At 36.8% G+C, this 19956-nt stretch overlaps 3 protein-coding genes, 1 long non-coding RNA gene and 1 pseudogene across 8 annotated transcripts in view; 2 read left to right on the forward strand and 3 right to left on the reverse strand.

Annotated features, from left to right (window-relative positions):
• The window catches only part of LOC9318445 (protein tesmin/TSO1-like CXC 4), a 4128-nt gene extending 2300 nt beyond the window's left edge, over positions 1–1828 (reverse strand). The window contains 4 exon segments of the mRNA XM_021030863.1: positions 4–12; positions 311–1001; positions 1110–1273; positions 1641–1828. Of these exon segments, the coding sequence (XP_020886522.1) occupies positions 4–12; positions 311–1001; positions 1110–1273; positions 1641–1694 (918 nt within the window). The 5' untranslated portion in view covers positions 1695–1828.
• Positions 1829–3822: 1994 nt separating this feature from the next.
• Positions 3823–8532, reverse strand: LOC9320540. 2 transcript variants are annotated; one of them, XM_021033342.1, is made up of 5 exons: positions 8315–8532; positions 6574–8234; positions 4731–5628; positions 4341–4637; positions 3823–4151 (listed from the first exon to the last, which is right to left on the reverse strand). In XM_021033342.1, the coding sequence occupies exon 2, from the start codon at positions 8153–8155 to the stop codon at positions 7286–7288; it is 870 nt and encodes a 289-aa protein (XP_020889001.1). In that variant the 5' UTR covers positions 8156–8234; positions 8315–8532; the 3' UTR covers positions 3823–4151; positions 4341–4637; positions 4731–5628; positions 6574–7285. The 2 variants fall into 2 exon arrangements, with proteins under 2 accessions (XP_020889001.1, XP_020889000.1); XM_021033341.1 differs by having other exon boundaries at positions 4341–5628.
• Positions 8533–9459: 927 nt separating this feature from the next.
• LOC110230556 lies at positions 9460–11956 on the reverse strand. Of its 4 annotated transcripts, none has more exons than XR_002333716.1 (3): positions 11226–11956; positions 10801–11081; positions 9460–10727 (listed from the first exon to the last, which is right to left on the reverse strand). It is a non-coding gene; the product is annotated as an uncharacterized LOC110230556 (long non-coding RNA). The 4 variants fall into 4 exon arrangements; XR_002333718.1 differs by having other exon boundaries at positions 9460–9807; positions 10572–10727; positions 10801–11956; XR_002333717.1 differs by having other exon boundaries at positions 9460–9825; positions 10572–10727; positions 10801–11956.
• Positions 11957–13696: 1740 nt separating this feature from the next.
• Positions 13697–14134, forward strand: LOC110229843 (putative surface protein SACOL0050). Its single transcript, XM_021030867.1, has one exon. The coding sequence runs from the start codon at positions 13697–13699 to the stop codon at positions 14132–14134; it is 438 nt and encodes a 145-aa protein (XP_020886526.1).
• A 210-nt stretch (positions 14135–14344) lies between these two features.
• Positions 14345–18131, forward strand: LOC110229969 (annotated as a pseudogene).
• Positions 18132–19956: the final 1825 nt, after the last annotated feature.

Below are 19956 nucleotides of genomic sequence, written 5' to 3' on the forward strand. Positions count from 1 at the left end.
TACACTTTGTTGCTGCAATAGTCAATTTATAGTTATTAGCTAAGTTCTACAGTTAAAATCAATTCATTAACTAGCCAGATGAAAAATAATTATACTGCAAATAGGAAAACAAATGATCTAACTAAAAAACACCCACATGAAGTCTATGTCTCCAAAAGCACATCATGATTTCGATGACTTTTGGAGAACAATGCCCGCTAAAAGGTAAATAATGAAAGAAATGTACACATAACTAATGAGTAATCATGAGGTCTGAGAAGACATTTACCACTACATAAAATCAACAACAAACAATTTACTGAAATGTTACCTTGCGACTGGGCTGTAGGTCTTTATCTTCCTTGTCTTCAGCTTCAGCAGTTGAAACAATAGCTGCTACTTTGGAGGAACTGCTGAGAGTAATGTCTGGAGCTCCAGCTGCAACTTGTACACTGCAAGAACCTCCAGGCTCAAGTACATTCGCTGAGTTATTACAACGGATAGAAAACTGCTGAGGCACAGAAGCAAGAGAATAAAATCTAGGATCTGCGGTCCTTGGAATCTGTTGCTCATTGTTCTGGATACCAGCAACATCAAACATTATTACTTCTGGACCAAAACCACTCTCAGCTTCCATTTCTTCAGTTTGATGTACTCCATCTGAATCATCATCAAAGTCAAGTGGATCAATAGGGTGTCTACATAACTCATCAGACAGCTCTCTCGATCCACCACAGCCTCCTAATTCATTTTCAGCATCCATTGGTACTTCATCACAAGAAACCATTTGAGTATCACATCCATCCATTGCGTGTTTCAATGAATTCGCCAACTCAATTGCTAAGCTTATCTGCTCCTTAAATGGCTTAGTTTCAGAAACATTTGCCAGCTGTGCAGGCCTACACTGTAGCTGCTCCTCACATAGTCCTGATATCTTAACAGCTTCCTGAGCATCTGGTGAGGTTTTTACAGTCTCACCAATGAGAACTAGTGGTGGACTAGATAGATCTAGAGAACGATGCCTAAACAAGCAGCATAACCACCCAACAACACCAATGTCAGCATATATTAACACTAAGAACTAATCCAACTCCTATCAAGAAGGCAACTAAAAGGAAAAATCAAGTTACCTTTTGATGGAAAATCTGGAATCTCGGTAAGAGGTTAACTGCGGGGAACTAAATAGAGATGATGGAGATGTAAAAGCCAGTGAGTGCAAGATATTTTCTGGGGGTGCTGGTTTTACTGGCTCTATTGGTGAGAGTTCATTAATATATTGAAAAACTGGAGAATACTGCAGATTAAAGTGAGAATCATCTAACACTCATTAAAACTCTCAATTCAACAACAAAGAAACATGAACAGATACATAATTAGTGACCACAATTTCACGCATAATTGGAAAGATACTAATCGAGTAGCAGCAAAAAAACAAAACTCTAATCGAGTCAAATTGCTGAAAATTAAGGTAAGGAAGAGGATCACAAGCCCCAAAACCTAATTTAAACAGTTAAAATCGGTATGAATTATGGACCCAAAGAGAAATAGATCCGTTGAAGACGAGCGAATTTAGAAAACATGTAGATGCAAATTAACTGAGTCTCACTCCAAAAAAAAAGGATAAATCTAAAGTAGGAGCAGATTATCATCATAATTAGAACCTCAAAGTTGCGCAAGGAAACGGCGGAGATGCGGTTCTTATCTGGTGTATCCATCTCCGGCGAGATTTATACTCACTGGGTCGTTGTACTCCAACAAAGCCCTAAAAGAAGAAGAAGAAGAAGAAGAAGGTGGAGATTTCAATGGAGGAGGAGCGGGAAAGCGGGAAACAGTAATGTGAAAAGCCGTGTGCTTTGTTTTCTCTCTATTAAAAAGAAAAGAAGAAGCAAATCGATTTTAATCAATGAAAGCGAGAGAATAACTTAGGGCCCATTGGGTTTTAACTTAAGGCTTTAAAACCGTATAGGCTCATTACAAACTAGTTGGATCTGTGAATACCAACAACATAAATCCTAACCAGTTTTGAGGAAAAGCTTTAGGGCATTATAAACTTGTATTAAGCCGAATTTTGGGGACATGACTTTTGAAAAAGTTGTGCTAGTTAAGTTTTTTTTATTTTCTATTTTTTTGTGTTCTAAACCTTGCTAGTTAAGGACATTGAAGAAACAAACCGATTTCAAAGTCTTCTTGGCAATTTTCTCATCAATGTAAGTGAACCAGCCAGAGAAAGACCAAGCTCAGCGAGTTTAGGAACTACTTCAGCTGAACAACCATTGAATGAATGAATAATCACACCAGCAGGAGCAAATGTTGGCCTAAGGAACAGAAGCAATGCATATCAAATCTCACAAGTCTCAAGGTATTGGATCTCTCAGAGAACAATCTTGATGGATCTCTCCCTTCATCTCTTGGGAATCTCACAAGCATGAAAGAATCTCTCCAGAGCTCGTCTTCGCCTTTGCCTTTCATGTACTTCACTATCGAAAACATGACTTAGCAGTGAACTGGAAAAATTCAAAACATGGTTCTTGCCAACAGAAACCCCTACTTCTACACTCTAATAGACCTCTCCAAGAACAAGCTATTCGGAGAAATCCCATATTCTTTAAGAAATCTCAAAAGCTTAAAGCTTTTAAACCTCTACAAAGTTTTGGAGATCTTGAGAAGGTAGAGATTTTAAACCTTTCACACAATAACCTCTCAGGCGAAATCCCGTAGACAGTTTCCAAGCTCGGTGAGCTGAATGTATTGGAGTTGAGCAACAACAAACTTACAGGTAGAATCCCTAAGAGTCCTTAGCTAGACAGATTGAACAATCCAAAAATTTCCGCGAACGACAACAAACTATGTGGAATGCAAATCCAAAAACCATACTCTACACAGACCAAGCAGCCAGAGGAAGATAAAGAGGAATCAATGTTTTCATGCCAGTCATAGGTTGTCCTAGTGGATTTCTAATGGCAGTTGTCTAAATGTATATGGTTGGCAATTTCGGCGATTCATCACCACCACCAAGGCGGTCTCTCAAGAACAGAGGACCCAAGAAATCAAAATCTTTGTTTTCTTAAAACGAAATGGAAGATTATTCAGATGCTGTAACAATGGAAAAAATAAAACAGTTTGTGAGCAATCCCTTTGAAAACCACAGTGGTCAGTGAAGTGATGTTATCAAGAGAGTTAAAGTATTGTCAAATCACTTTCCAAAAAGTTGTGTGTTTTTACTCTATGAAAACAAAATCGTTTATAAGATGGAATAAGACTCTCAATTGTATCCAAAAACACCAACTTTCAGATTGAAGAAATCTTAATTTCAGTCTAAGCTGGCTAATAATATAAACAAGACAAAAATTTTTGCACAAATAATTTTTTTTGTAAACATCTCATAACTTGTTTATTCACAAAGATAGAAGACGAAAAGAGAAGAAGTAATAATAAGACTCTCAATTGTATCTTAATGGACATTCAGATTGAAGAAATCTTAATTTCATTCTCAAGCTGGCTAATAATATAAACAAGACAAAATTTTGTCTAAAAGTTTTTTGTAATAATCTCAGTTTCCCTTGTTTTCTTCACAAAGATAGAAGACGAAAAGAGAAGAAGTAATAAAAGTTATTATGAGAAGAGGAAGGTAGGAGCTACATCTCTACTATTTTCATTATATTAGCCAATCAGATCGCTCCATGTCACAACCCCTCTCTCACCCATCGCGCGATTTCACGCCCACTCTCACCACTCGCGAGTTGAGCCCACCAAATCGCCTGTTTTGAAACACACTCGCTCTTTTTAAAAAAAGCCTCGCGTGCGTGACTTTTTATTTTTTCTTTTATCAAAAGTCAAAACCTTATTAATTCCAACGCAAACCGAACGAAATCAATTCTAATTTCAAAACCAATGCAAACCGAACCGAAATCAATTCTAATTTCAAAACTAATTCTAATTCTAATTTCTCTAGTGGAATCAGCAAATTCTGGACAGAAATTTTCAGGCAATTTCCATGATTTCTCAACATCCCAACGGGAAAGATTAGAGAGCAAAAAGAGGAGAAATCAATCAAAGGTTCTACTTACCTTTTCAGCTACCTCATATGGCCACCCAAAGGTTCCTTCTCCCCAAGCGCAGCTCCATGGTCATTGTATGAGTTTGGGAGAACCATAACCGATTCTAGTAGTGACCTAGACCATGCCACAAAACAGAGTTATTACCAAAGGCCTTGAGATCAATCAAACATTGATTAATGAGTTAATGGCTAACAAAATTGTGCAGTTTTTTTTTTTGTTGGTTTCAAGACCAAAAATAGATGAAATGTTTTTTTTTTTTTTTTTTTTTTGGTCAAAAGATGAAATGTTTAATATAAGTATTACCTGTCTGAAGACATAGTCAATGAAGGCAGAAAAATCTTCTTCTGGCTGATTTTTATGCTGTCATTTTCTTCAATTACTCCATAATTGGAAGCAAGATTGAAGTAACACATTGTTGACATCGAAGTTTCAACCAAATAAAGATTCAGAGCTTTTGGTCACACTTGTGGAAGCTTTTCAAACTTCTCAAGGAGTCTTTGTTGTCATCTGATCAACGGTATGAACTACATTCTGAAGCTCCTCGCATATGGCTTTATACATCATCTTCTACCCTTGAAAGCCGCTGATACCACGTTAATGCTGCACCAGAACAATGATACATCAAGACAGAGTTATTTTAACACACCTGTTACAAACTTTAATTATTTTTCTGCAGCTTGTTCGAGTCGAGACTTTAGTCACACTAACGAAGATGGGCTCTAAAGTTGCAGATGCTTAGTGAAAGATGTGGTCCATCTACATCTCAGAAACATAAGTCTCCAACACACAGATCATCTCACTACTTCGATTTGTATAAACTTTTTGGTATATGATTGACCAAAGAATAAAGAGTGGTTGCTACAGGCAGGTTGGTTGGCTCCTCCAACCTGCTAACCATTTTTTGGAGCAGAAGCCAGATTCTTAGGACTTCATTGATACAGCACAAGTTGACATCATGCTATCATGCTCGTCTATGTGTCGAGAGAGAAGCGGCCTGGCTTTGAGAAAAATAACGCATTTCCTGCTTGATCGCGGTGACGATAGAATCTGTTATGTTCATTTCCTTCACACGTTTGTAGGTTTTTGATGTTATTCAAAAGTCAAAACCACAACAGTGTCTTCTTTGAGGTTAGTATCAGAGCTTTGGATGGACCTCATGGTTCACTGTACGTTGGAACTGGCTGCATCTTCCAGAGAGCAACACAGCATCATCATGGCTGGCTTGGAACAAGAAAGGTCAAGATATGTGTCTGTTGTCTGTGGGAAGTAGATGTAACTGGTTTCTCAGAATTCATGAACTCTTTACCCATGTTAAGGACGTGTTTGTTCAATGCTAGATATTCTGGAGCTCTGCCTCCCGGAATGACCAGATCATCATAACTGGAGGAATTAAGTCCATCAAAGTTAGCAGTTACAGCAAAAGTGTGGCCTGTTTTTTCACTGTAAGTTTGGTCACCCTCAAGACGTCATGGATTGCGGTTGGGAAACGTTCATCAGTCTTCTTCTTTGCTGGACAAACCGCATCAACATGACATCCCAAAGCTTGAAGGGACTGGAAAGGGACTTTGACTTCATAGTCTTCCATATAATCCTGCAAACGTCAAGAATAACCAAAACTGTGATGTTTAAGGGACACAAGTGCGTACTTCATTTACCAACAAAATCTATGCTTCGCTCCGTTAGTATTTTTACAAATAATATACCAAATTTAATACATGGAAATCCTAAAACTTGGTAAAACAACCAAAACAACAAAAGACCATAAAAATTGGTCTTAACCGGTTTCCGATGGCATGGTCTAGGAGAGTGATGCTACTGTATTTGTCATGGCATTATTATTACAGAACCAGACAGAAAGGCAAACATGTGATGATTCCACATAGACCCAAAAGAAATTTTGTTGTAGCCATAGGAAGCATTCTAAAGGACCCATCTATATGTCTCTCCTTTTCTCATTAACCTTTTCAAGATTCCCTCAATACAATAAGAGCCAAAAAGAGTGCAGGAGATCAAACAAACGGCAAGCTGTTTCAGAGATTCTTTGCAAAACTGTATGCAGTTTGTGTTCAGGTCCCCCCACCCATTGAGATATCCAAATCTAAAAGTTTGAATTGACGTATAAAGTAACTTGGCTTGCTCTAAAACATCTTTCTCTGACTTGACAATCCAAGAAAACTTTGATGTTCTTACAAGCAAGAGTGCTATGTTGTACACTTTTATAATCATGATAAGACTATGCAAAACTCTCTCATGTCACGGGTTCTTGTTACAAGAACAGCTTCTAGGAGAAGATTTTAAAACAGTATTTGGCCAAGCTCAACAATCCAACAAACATTATTCAGACAGCTTTTCTTAGGAACAGGAACAACAACTATAGATAGTATTGTCTGAAGCAAGTTGAAAACTCTACCTAAACACTAAACAACAAGATGATGATGCTATTATAATTTGAAAATGTTTCAACAGTCTAGGATGGCTAGAGAACAGGCCAAAGCAAGGAAATAATTGAAATGTGAAAACTTGAAACATGACTTACTGATTCACACAATTCAAGAATCTTCAAGTACAAACCCATGTCTCCCTAGATTCCTTGATACAATACTCTTTATACCTGCAGAAACTGCAAAGAGCTGGATAATAACTATTTACAATGTCTAAAAAGGTATGGCGCAAAACAAAACCAAAGACATGATATATGTCTAAGGAATATACATATGCTTAATAAAATGACACAGCAAGATTATCTATGTTGCTACTTGCTAGATGGATGCAAAGCACATGTTTGATAATCATCTTAAGAGTAACTACTAGCTTCAGCTCGGGCCGTTATAATCTCATCTGTACACAAATGAGCAGCAGGAAGTCATAATAAAAGAAAGACCATAAGCCAAAGACACCCTTAATGTAGATAATAAAACTATCCATTCTAGTGAGGAACATTATGCACGTTGGAGACCAAAACAGAGTATCTGAACAGTTGGTTTCTTGATACAGGACCAAAGCAATCGGTTTTGAACAAGATTCTTTACAAGTCTCATGTTGAAACTTTGACATATGAAACTGATATATACGAAGAACAAGAGTTCTTCTTGACTGATCCGGTTCCAACATTTTTATGAGAAAATATAATGAAACCAATTGATCATAATATCATATATGATAAAATAAATTGGCAAGAATCAACAGTTCCTTTTTAACCTTTAGTTAGCACTCAAGAGAAAGAAAAGAACTCTCAAAACTCTTCTTCTCTACTCGTTCTTCCAAGCGTACAGAATCAATGAAAACCCAAAACTTTGAGATTTCGAGCTCGTGGGGACCTGCGTGAAAGACCAGGTCTTTTCAACAGATTGACAAGTCCTGAACATAAACACGGCATTTCCTGGTGATGATGGCATCCCAAAGAACCAACTGTGAACATCCCAGAGGACTTCCACAGAGATCCTATTGACAATTATGGTATCGTTGCCACGGAACTTCCAATGAAGCCGCTGCACTTGCATCAAGGTCTTTCCATCAACACGAACAATGAGACAAGGATCACTGATACTGGTGTCACATTCGATCACAAGATCATGAGTTTTGCCATCACCTGAAAACTGAGCTTTAGTTGCAAACGTTCTCTTGCCAAAGACATGCTCTTTCTTAGCAATGAACAGAGCACCTAGAGATGAAGAAGGTGCGGCATTCGTCTTTTTAAAAGCCTCTTTCTTCATATCACCAAGAAGAAGAACCATTTCTTTGTCCACAACAATTCCAACATAGAACCCTCCTAAAGGTTCAGGGCTGGATCCGAATTTAGCAGACGAGAGATCCCAGAAAACATCGATACTACAGGCATACGCCTCTAGACTTTTGGACCCTTTTCGTTTAGTGAAGAGCCACGGCTTAATCTCAACTTTACACAGACTTCGGTTGCAAGAATCATCAACTCCCACGGTAACACACTGACCCATAAGATTCTTAGTCCATGTGACTGTGATCATACAAGTCCTACCTCGGATGCGGCATCGGTAGATACAAATGACCAAATTCTGAGCATTTCTTCCAGCGCTCGAGGAAGACGAAGAATCCGCAATCTGGACGCCATTTTCACCGGAGCAAGAAGGAAAATCTCTCATTTTCTTACGGAATTCCCAATTTCCAGCTTCTCTCTCTCAGGAATTTCAACAAACACTTTGTGGCCAAAACTGCGCAACGCTGAGAAATTCAAAGGCGGCGAATTTAACTTCAGATTAGTAACGATATTTCGTAAAAAAAAAAAAGTGTTTAGAATTTACCTGAAACTGATGATAAGTTAATTCAAAAGAAAGAGAAACCCAATCTCAAAAAAGCATCGAAATTTGGAAAAATGTCAACAGATTTGATCTGGGTTTTATCAAATCGATCGAGTTTCATCAACCAAGGAAAGAATGAAGCCTGAGACTCCGGGAGGGAGAGAGAAAGAAGAATGCGCAGAGCAAAATTCGCCAAAATAGAGGAGAATGTGTGCTTACTGTAGTCAAAATAAGAAAGAAACAGACAAAAAGGAAACTTTGTTTTCACTGTCCGAGTCATTTTTTAAAAAACGTTAAAAATAATTACCCGATTTTCTTGGCAAAGTACCAAATTCGAATTTAATTCCGCGGAAAACGACTGTAAGTTTGTAACGATAAATTTCGGACAAAAACTTATTTACATTTTTTTTATCGATACACTTATCTCAGATTTTAATTAAAAAAACAACCTTTGGTTCGAACTTTGTCATTGTTGACACACCACAAATAGTCACTTTTTCTTCTGTGCTTGAAGTTAATTTTTTTTTAAAAAGGTGTTTTAACTTTGTCTCAATATTCTAATTATCGTGAAATTTTTAAATTTATATCCTTAAAAAGTAGGATAAAAAATAAGAAGTGGAAAGGCTGGAAGGAATGGTTAACACGTGTGGTGGTATCTCATGACTAGTAAGTAAGTTGGCATGTATTTAATGCCCACGACTGAGCCCATACTACTCTCTCGGGCTTTCGCTAATGCATTAATTAGTCACACAGTAATAGAGGTGGTTAGAGATTGAATATATATACTTATTTTTTTATTTTAGAAAAAAAAAGAGATTGAATATTTCATACGATAATCAATCACATGTCTTGACTTTTTCATTCGATTGTCAACCAAATAGGTGGGTAAAGCATATGATTAAATCTCAAAACAATTTGTTTAAATAAGTGGTAAAGGCATACCAAATAGCTTGTTTGATTTTTCTATTTTTGTTGTTGTAATTTTTAAAAAGAATATAGTTTCCAGTCCTTAAGACTATCTTCAATCTATTTTTGTTTATTATGATCTTTTAGATATCTTTGTACCTTTTACCTTGACTAGGGGCTATCCCACACTACACGTGGGACTTGTGTTCTAATTTGTGTACTACCAACTTTAGTTTTCTATATGAGATAGACATGAGATCATATTAAAGAGCTATTTTCCACAATGTTTTGATAAATCTTATCAATTTCTAAAGCTTTTTCAACTCAAGCAGAGAAATGACAATTAACTTTGAGTTTATAAGTGTTACTAAATCATTGTAATGTTGGCCATATCCTCGAATAAATGTGCATGACTTAACCATCTTCTGTTGGGGTTATTATAGTTGTTTTTCTCGTAGAATTCCATTATATAACTTCTCGATTTGGTATAGTTAATCATGTCCTTCTCCAAAAGAATTCCTATTATCACCTCCATGATCTCGAATAACATCTAAATGTGGATTTTGTTCATCCGACAATTTGACTCAAACCTGCAAACAAAACAGAGACTAAAGACACATAATTTGAGATCAAAAAAAAAGATTTTATGAAGAAAGGGCTTAATATTAAAAGAAGGATCACAGTTAGACAAACGTTTCAGAGTCATAGCAGAAAACAACTATTACACTGGTGAGTAGAAAATGAAGATAGAAGGTGGCCTTATTGATGCTTAACTAAAACTCAAATATTTTATTTTCTTTCCCATTCCTTTAATGTTACCTCAGTACCTTGTGTGAGTGCAAAGTCAATTCCCTAACCATGAATATCAATCAATTGGTGGGTAGTTGTGGAATTTAGGAATATCAATCAATTGGTTGGAAACATGAAAACACAACGAAAGGAACACCCATGAAAACCTGGACACAAATAGGGTGTTTTTAGTTGTCGAGACGGGCGCATTTGTTTTTCTTTTCTGCAGTGGGCTTGTTTGAGTTCATGGACTCCATGATTGCTCTGTTTTTCCTATTGTGAAAACAATCTCACAATCGACATCCGTTGTCCTCAAGTTTTCTTCACTTGATATGGTATCTAAGGGAATATTGTTCTCAATGATACATGGGATATTAACAGTTTGGCGAGAAGTCTGGAAATTTTAGGATATCAGCTTGCTGATAATTCACATGTCTATTAGCACATATTCTACATGTAGAATAACCAAAAGACAATGGTGTAATTGTGTAAAGAAAATATCTGGACCTTAACGTATATAGATACATCTCTAAGAAATTATGTAAATCATTAGAGTAACACTTACTTTGTCTAAGTCGATGGAGGAACTGAGACCAATAATCCTTTTTCTTGGAATTTTTTTTTGGTTTTAAAGGAAACCCTTGCATGATTGGGCAAAGTAGAACCCTTGCATCATAAACTAAACCAAACACGCCTTTAAATGGAACACCCTCTCGAGTTCCTGCAAATAATGCGTGCTTATATATCCATCATCATCTTCTTAGTCAAGACATATAAGACTTGATGAAACTTACATTGCATGGTTACTCACAAGTCACGCCAATACATTTGAGACCAACATAAGTTCTTTTTTGCTTCCAATTCACGCCAATACATTTGAAACCAACATAAGTCTCTGCAACATAGATCCTCTTCCTTGGAATCTTAAGTTTCGAAGAAGAGATGTGGGGTTTAAAAAGATGTATATAATGTAGGAAAAATTCTGACGCTTCTGCGTTGGAATTATTTAATCCAAAATATCTTTTTCTCCATTCCGCATGAATATATGAACTAACTATGCTTTCATACCAAAATCCTAGCGTCGACATAAGAAAACCAAAAGTTAATTAAATTGGGAGTGATCAGTGGATAGAAACTACCATATACCAAATGGGTTCTAAAGTAATATTAGCCACTACTGAAGACGTTAAGATGAAATAATACCATAAAGGAAACATACCTAGAATTGCTGTATTTTGATAAGTTTGAACCAAGAAAGAAAAATATCCGGCTTGATAATGACTGTCACTGACGTGATTTGTGGTTTTTGTCCGTTGTAGAGTGAGCATGCATCCCGAGACGACCGTAGGTTAGGTTCACTATTTTTCTTCTCGGCTCTGTCCATTCTCTCTCTAATTCTCAATGTTCAAATCTAGAGATCAACAACGACCACTTTTCTACGGGAAAGGGAGCGATTGATTTTTTGATATAAAATAAATAAGATTGAAAGTGAAAACCCTAGAGAACCAAAAGAAATCAGAATTTCTAAAATGTTCAAAATTAGTGATGAAGAACTTGGACAGTCAGATGAAAGATAGATGGAGGAGACGAATCGTAAACCAAGTTTAGAGAAGTGATAACGTTTTGATTTTATATCAAAGTTTTTTGACGTTTTAAGAAGTGAGAACCCTTTGTAGCTATAAATGGAGGTACACGTGGCCTTTGAGAAGTAGCTTTCACGACGCCTGCTTATGTGGCAACTTCTGAGAGATTTTGTAAAAGCTGAGGTGGACACTCTGAAAAGCCTCAAATTGTCCCTTTTATTAGTATAGATAGATTTTTTTTTACTATTTTTAAAAAATCACCATAAACTTCTAGATTATTAATTTGATCTTAATTCCTAAATTGTTTACTAGTACTCCCTCCGTTTCAGTTTAGTTGTCGTTTTAGGATTAAAATTTTGTTTCATAATAGTTGTCGTTTTAGGTTTTCAATGCAATTGTTTGGTGAAAATTAATGTCTTGTCATTAATGTTTTAATGTTTTGACCAATGAAAAAATTATAAAATATATTAATAATGGGTAAAACAAAAAATTTAATGATTTTCTTAAATTGTGTGCAAAAACCTTAAACGACAACTAAAACGAAACGGATGGAGTAATTGGTTAGTTTTTCCTTCTGTCTTTTGGGTACTAATGTTCCTTTTGTTTTAATTTGTTTGACAATGCTACCGCAAAAGTCTTCGAATGATTAATTATCATCACGTATGTTTCAGATTGAAAATTTGGACCAACCTGTATTAAGCATAAGCAGGTCCCAGTTCAACATTATTTTCTTGGGATCTGATTTTTTATATTTTTATTGTAGTTTCATTTTCGTTATTAATATTATCGTTGTTGGTGTTGTTTGTTATTTATAGGGATTGATTTAAAATTAATAATCTGTCTCCCTACCTACTTGTGAGTGACGGACATCTTCTCAAAACAGAAAAAAAATGGAAAGATTTTTTCTAAACAGTGACAATATATACATTGTAGTTTGGGAATTTTTTCTCATGAAAGTTATATCGTTTTGCAAGACATTCAAAATTTTTATATGATTTTTTTGTGGGGAGAATAATTATTAAAATATTTGATATCGTTAATTGTCTGTCAAACAATAACGTTCCTTTTTTGGGTGTCCTTTCGAGTTCCTTTATCTGTAATTGTAATTTGTAGGGTAAGTTGCATAATCTTTCAAGAAGGTATAAAATCTCAACATTAAAAACGAAACAAAAAAAAGTTGATATATATTGACCCAAAAAAAAAAATTAATATCAAGGAGAATTCTGACCAAAAAGAGAAATATATTTGGGCCTCAGCCTTTTTTGTTTTAAATAGACCAGCCCATATTAGAACAGAGATTAAAATAATTTAAAACGGCTAACATAATCTAGAACTAGAAGGTTAGGAAAGCTCAAAATCAGATTTAGGCTTCAAGTTAGTAAAAAATCATTCAACTTATCAATTTTTTTTCTTTTCCTACATGGAGTTTTAGGCTCAATCCTTCACCTAATTGAAATTTTGATTCGAATCGAATAAGTTTTGATTATGTAAAAAAAAAAAAAAAAAGTTAAGCCCACTGAACACAGTTGTTAACACCACAGAGTTTATGAGGAGAGAAAGCATCATACATCATCAATTCATCATCACAAACAAATTTCTTCATCGCTCATTAGTCATTTGTCATTAGTACTTTACTTCTTTTCTTCTTCCTCTTTATTATAAGAAGAGAAAAAAAAACATCATCTTTTTTTGGGTTGCCGGATTTTTCAGCCCCCAACTAGTTGCAAACTCAAGGAATCCCCCTATACTTTTTCGCTCTTAAAAAATCACCAACAACTAACAATTTCCTTAATAAAACATCCTCAACTTTCAGATTCATCTTGATTAATACGCCTCCAATTGAACCGGCCATTAAACCGGGTTTAACCACAAATCCGCGTTTACTGTACCGCGATTAGGATTACCCGCATAAGTACCCATGACCCGAGAGTTAAAACGACGTCGTTTTGACTCGTCTCTTTTTCTCAAAACAAAGCCAAAACGACCTCGTGTTCTCTATTCTCTCTATTTCTCAAAATCGCGAATTGGGGGTTTAGGGATTTCAAAATTAGGGTTCTTGAGAGAAAGGGAAAGGGGATTTGCGATTTCTGGGTTAAGGTTTGAAATTATGTCTGATTGGGTTGGGGATACATCGGAGTATAGGCCGTGGAAGGAATTAGTGTATCAAAGTGATCCTGATGATCCTGATTTCGTGCCTCCTGAGAGTGAGAGTGATGTGGTTGATAGTGGAATTGAAAGCGGAGATGAGGGAGATGGCGATGTCGATAGTGCTGGAGGAGACGACTCCGACTCCGACAGTGAGAGTGAGAAAGACGGTGGAGGTGACAACAACGACAGAAACCGTGAGAATGATGGAGAGGGTGACAGAGATGAAATCCGAAGGAAGAGACCACGACAGGAAGATGAGGAAGGTGAAGAAGGGCAAAGAGAGAAGAAACCGAGGGGAAAAGAAAAGAAAGATCTGCATGAAGAAGACATAATGGAGAGGTTTGATGCTCATCGCTGCAATTTCAGAAACCAAAGACTTGATGAAGATGAACCCTAATTTTGAAATCCCTAAACCCCCAATTCGCGATTTTGAGAAATCCCTAAACGACGTCGTTTTAACTCTCGGGTCATGGGTACTTATGCAGGTAATCCTAATCGCGGTACAGTAAACGCGGATTTGTGGTTAAACCCGGTTTAATGGCCGGTTCAATTGGAGGCGTATTAATCAAGATGAATCTGAAAGTTGAGGATGTTTTATTAAAGAAATTGTTAGTTGTTGGTGATTTTTTAGGTGCGAAAAAGTATAGGGGGATTCCTTGAGTTTGCAACTAGTTAGGGCTGAAAAATCCGGCAACCCTCTTTTTTTCGAATAACAGAGCGATTGCTCTTATCTCAGTTGATTGGCCATGGCTTCTTCAATCGTCTTCGCCGCAACTCCGGCTACTGGGTTTCTCTCCCAGCCTTCATTGAAGTCTCGGAGATTTTATGTTAATTCTTCACTCGACTCCGATGTTTCCGACATGAGTGTTAACGGTAATTAGCCAAACAAAAATTAAATCTTTACTGTCTCTTCTGCGTCAGGTTGATTCCTTTGGATGTTTCGGATTCTGGGTGAATTTGATTCTTGAGAAAATCGGATTTTTTATGGAAATTCTGAGAAATTGGCATGTACTAGGATTAAAAGGCTTAGCTTTATGTCAAGAACAACCCCACTTTTGAAGAGGATCAAGTTTCAATTCTCATGGCATATAGATGAGCTCAATCTATTAATTTTGATGAGAAACAATTTCTTTCTTGGCATATAGATAAATTCTGAACTCTGAAGGTTTAGATAAAAAGATGAAACTCTTTTGTTTATATAATCAGTTTAGCTTATTCATGGGAAGTAGAGTGGTTGACGAATCAAGTTTAGATTTGAGGTTTCATGTTATGAAAAGTTTTCTCTTCCAATCATGTTCTGGAGCATCCTGATTCTCGATCATCTCTTACTGTTTAAATGGTCTGGTTATCCAAAGGGGTTATTTCCTCCACAGCCTGTACCGTACAAGGGACCTAAGCTGAAAGAAGCCATTATAGGAGATGTAGAGCTTTTGGATCAGGGTCACTAGGTGTTTCCTCCGCTGCCTTTAGCTGTTTACCTTTGATTTGGTTGCATAAATGTGTAATTTTCGTGATTGTTTCAGGTAGATATATATGATTCTAGGACATTCATTGGTGGCAAAGTGGGTTCTTTTGTAGATAGACGTGGGAACCATATTGAAATGGGATTACATGTTTTCTTTGGATGCTACAACAATCTCTTCCGTTCGATGAAAAAGGTTTTTGTTTCTCAAAGCTTCCACGCGAATTTGCTTGATGATTGAATCTCATACTCGTGTCTGAATTTGTTTTTGGTGATGTAGGTGGGTGCCGAGAAAAACCTTCTTGTCAAAGACCATACTCATTCATTTATAAACAAAGACGGCACAATTGGAGGTATGGCTCAGTTCATTATTCTCTTGCTATGATAGCCTCTGTGATTTTATCATACTGAGATGTACATATAATTTGTAGAGCTTGATTTTCGGTTTCCTGTTACGTGCATTTTTGGTCACAAATCAACTCAAGGTCTAAGTTAAAGTTTTAAATTGATTTCTCTGGAGATATCTAAATCTTTGGATTCATGTCAATGCACTTTTCTGCTGTGGGAAATCGGCAACAATTTTCTCGAATTTCACAGCAATATCTAGCTTACTAATGGCTTATTCTTGTTTTGACTGAACAGCCCTATGATAAACTAAGGAATTCACTGGCTCTTGCATTAAGCCCGGTTGTTAAAGCTCTCGTCGACCTTGATGGAGCAATGAGAGACATTCGCAATCTTGACAGCGTAAAGGATGATAGATAACCTTTGCTTCTTCTCATTTGTACTCCTATTTATGTTCTCTTAAGTTTCTGAGATACTTCTGCAGATAAGTTTCTCGGATTGGTTCCTGTCGAAAGGTGGGACACAGGCAAGTACCCAGAGAATTTGGGATCCTGTTGCTTATGCTCTCGGTTTCATAGACTGCGATAACATGATTGCACGATGCATGCTTACCCTATTCTCATTATTCGCCACCAAAGCAGAAGCTTCTTTGTTGCGTATGCTCAAGGGCTCTCCTGTGTTTACTTGAGTGGTCCTATCAAACAATATATCACAGATAGAGGTGGCAGGTGTGTCTCTGTTATTATCTACAATAACTGATCCCCGCATTTATTATCTCATCGGCTTATGGGGTAATGATAATGTCTTCCAACAGAATCCATCTAAAGTGGGGTTGCAGGGAGATACTTTATGATAAATCAGCAGATGGAGAAACTTATGTCACTGGACTAGCAATTTATAAGGTGAAATTTAGCTTCAGACATAGAATTTTAGCGGACTGCGAAAATGTCTTAATACGTTCTGAAGTTTGCAGCTTCTGGGTAGAGAAAAAGCTCAAAACTTAGATATGAAAGTTAATGGCTTTTTTTTTTTTTTGGTTTGCTTTCAGGCTAAGAACAAGAAGATTGTGAAAGCTGATGTGTATGTTGCAGCATGTGATATGCGGGGAATCAAAAGGTTACTTCCAAAAGAATGGAGGGAATCTCGGTTTTTCAACGATATATATGAGCTCGAGGGAGTACCTGCTGTTACAGTACAGCTCAGATACAATGGTTGGGTCACAGAGTTACAAGACATTGAACTTTCCAGGTTGGTAATCTAGAATCCTATGTTGTGGGATGATCATGATGGATCGATTCTGTGTGGGTTTTTTTAAGTCTTTGTTTTGTGTTTCGGAAAATTGTAGGCAGTTGAAACGAGCGGTTGGTTTAGATAACCTTCTTTACACTCCTGATGCTGATTTCTCGTGCTTTGCGGATCTTGCACTCGCTTCGCCTGCTGATTATTACATCGAAGGACAAGGCACTTTACTTCAGTAAGAAAGAACTTATTCTTTCTTTGTCCACAAAATAGCATGCACGTCTCTCAGTGTCTTGAAACTGAATTCTGTTTTCATAGGTGCGTTCTAACACCGGGAGATCCGTACATGCGAATGCCGAACGATAAGATCATAGAGAAAGTAGCGATGCAGGTAAAGAACATGGTTAAATTCAACTCTTGAGAAAACTTTTGTCAAGCTGGTTTTTTGTTGATTCTCAAATCTTATTCAGGTCACTGAGTTGTTTCCATCGTCACGGAGCCTAGAAGTCACTTGGTCATCGGTTGTAAAAATCGCTCAGTCTCTGTACCGTGAAGCACCCGGAAAAGATCCATTCAGACCCGATCAGAAGACGCCCATAAAGAATTTCTTCGTCGCTGGTTCATACACAAAGCAGGTAACCCCAATAGTGACAAATGCAAGCAAGAACTGCCTCCAAATTGTGTCTGAGAAATCCGAAAGATAAGTGAGAATTTTGTTTCTGGACTTGTTACACTTACAGGATTACATAGATAGTATGGAAGGAGCGACATTATCAGGGAGACAAGCTTCGTCATACATATGTGATACCGGTGAAGAACTAGTAGAGCTAAACAAGAAGCTTTCTTCTTCTGCAACTGTAGTTCCTGATGAGCTAAGTCTGGTCTAATGATGGGAAAATGTTGGAAAGTAGTTCCCAATGGCGCTAATTGATGAAGGTTTGAGACACTATGGGTACATGAAGAAGAAGCATATGTAGAAGAAACCCTTTATATAGTGTTCATAAGAAGAAGCATTTGTATTATTACGACAAACAGAGCCGATCGTAAATCTGAAAGTGACTCCACAAAGCAACAGGTCCGGAGAAGGCGTAACAGAAGAAACGCCATGAAGCTGACCTGAGTGAAGACAAGAGTGAAGCCTTGAGCGGACCTGAGCTCAAAGGAAAACGTTCAACGTATATACCTCTAAGGCTCTAACTAAAGCCATTTGAATCTGAAAGTATTGATTTTGAAACTTATATGAGTTATTTTGATTGCTGGTAATTGATGATATGATAATGTTGTTCTGTGTTGTGGATGGATATACAGATCAAATTAAGGAGTTGAAACTTCTCTCAGATCTTTGAAATATGTGGTCTAAAAGCGTGGGACAGAGATTTTCACATGGGTTGGTCCATCTTTGTTGTTCTGATCTATCGTGTTTCAATTTTTTGTAATGATTTATGTCATGTTTCTTGAATTTAAGATGGGGAATGGATCTCTGTGGCCAAAAAGTTTTAAGTTTTTAAACAACAAGTTTCCAATCACAATTTATTCAAGAGCAGATCAAATGACAAATGCTATATAGATTGGAAGTTTCTGTGGCCTAGCTAACACGGTCCCATGTATTGATCAAGGTTCTGTAGACAGACTCTGACAGGATTGGTTAGATTGTATTAGTTCTGTTTTAAATGAGAGAACAGAACCATGCAAGGAAAACTGTGTTCATGTGTGTCCAACACTTGTAGACAGACAATTTTTCCTTTAATTGATTTGAGAAAGGTTTGAAGTTTCAAATCCCTTACAAATCTGTATATAGAGAAGGAACGACGTCTTTAACATCAACAAGTTGCAAGCAATCCAGAACAATAAACTCTCGTTATTATTCATGTATGTTCAGAAGCTTCAAAACAAGAAAACGGCTTTGGTGAGAAGTCTCTTTAGCGCAAAGAAGATTCTTGGCGGCACTTTAGTAAGAACATGCAAAGCAGCACCAAAAAGGTTTCTTGTAAAGACACTTCTATCAGTATAACGTCCAGCTCCGAGGATGAAGATGATATCCAACAGAAACATATTAACAATTTACCTTTTTACTCAAACTAGAGATGGTGTATTCCATGTAAATAGAAGACATCTGTTTTCTCCCCTTTCCATTATAATGGAGTTTGTTCAAGAGAATTAAAAATGTTTGAATGTGAATACCATCTTCGTATACCGAAGGTCATTAAATCATTACAAGCAAATACAATTTTTTTTATCAAATCATAACGAGTATGCATGAAAGAAGACTAACAATCTAAATATCAGTTACTGCAAAAATGTAAAAGATCTCTGCTGGTAAGCAACTTCATAACCCCACCCCCCGCCTAAGTTTGAGCTAATAGAAAACAGATTTGGCAATGAGAAATCAATTTCAAATACCGAAATAAGAATCCGACAGCTATTCATTGAGTTTTTCTCTCGCATAAAACCTATCAAACCTTAACTTTTAAAAGACAACAAAGTCGCATGAAGAACACATTTATCGAGAGAGTTGAACTAGAAACAGAAACTGCAAATTACAGAGATAGAAATGAAAAAAAGGGAGAGCAAGTGCAACATCACACCCATAGACGTACTATCTTGTCAAACATTTCGTCTTAATTCATTTGTCCACGGGAGATTTTACGAATCTCCACTTCTGCTTCGTACTGCTTGGTGAATTGAGTTACTAAGTAATATTCTGAGGTATATTAAAAAAAGAAGTCACCACCAATGAATTTGTTTTTTCTAAACAATCTAAATTTTCAAAGTAATAATATATGATGGAAATCTCAAGATTACCTTTACCAACGTAAAGCAAAAAGCCAGTAGACGTCCATGCGCCAGCATCAAAAGTCTTAAAAGATGGAATAACCTTCGTCTTCGCGGCGACTAGGAAGTCATACATCTCTTCTCCGAATAGAACAATAACAGCAAATAAAACTCACCGAAAAACAACCAAAACGAACCGAGAATGGTATAGATCTGAGAACTTTACCGTTGCTGCTACCAGGCGATGAAGAGAAATTGCGGCGAGACCGAATCGATCTCAAGCCCTGTAAAAACTTTGGTTAATCGATGGAACACAGAAAAGGAGAAAGTAGAAAACATAATCATATATCTCGATCTACCTGTGCAACGATAGATCTCAGATTCGGCGTCATGACCTGAAA

Source organism: Arabidopsis lyrata (genome assembly GCF_000004255.2).
Source record: "Arabidopsis lyrata subsp. lyrata unplaced genomic scaffold ARALYscaffold_3, whole genome shotgun sequence".
Lineage (NCBI taxonomy): Eukaryota > Viridiplantae > Streptophyta > Magnoliopsida > Brassicales > Brassicaceae > Arabidopsis > Arabidopsis lyrata.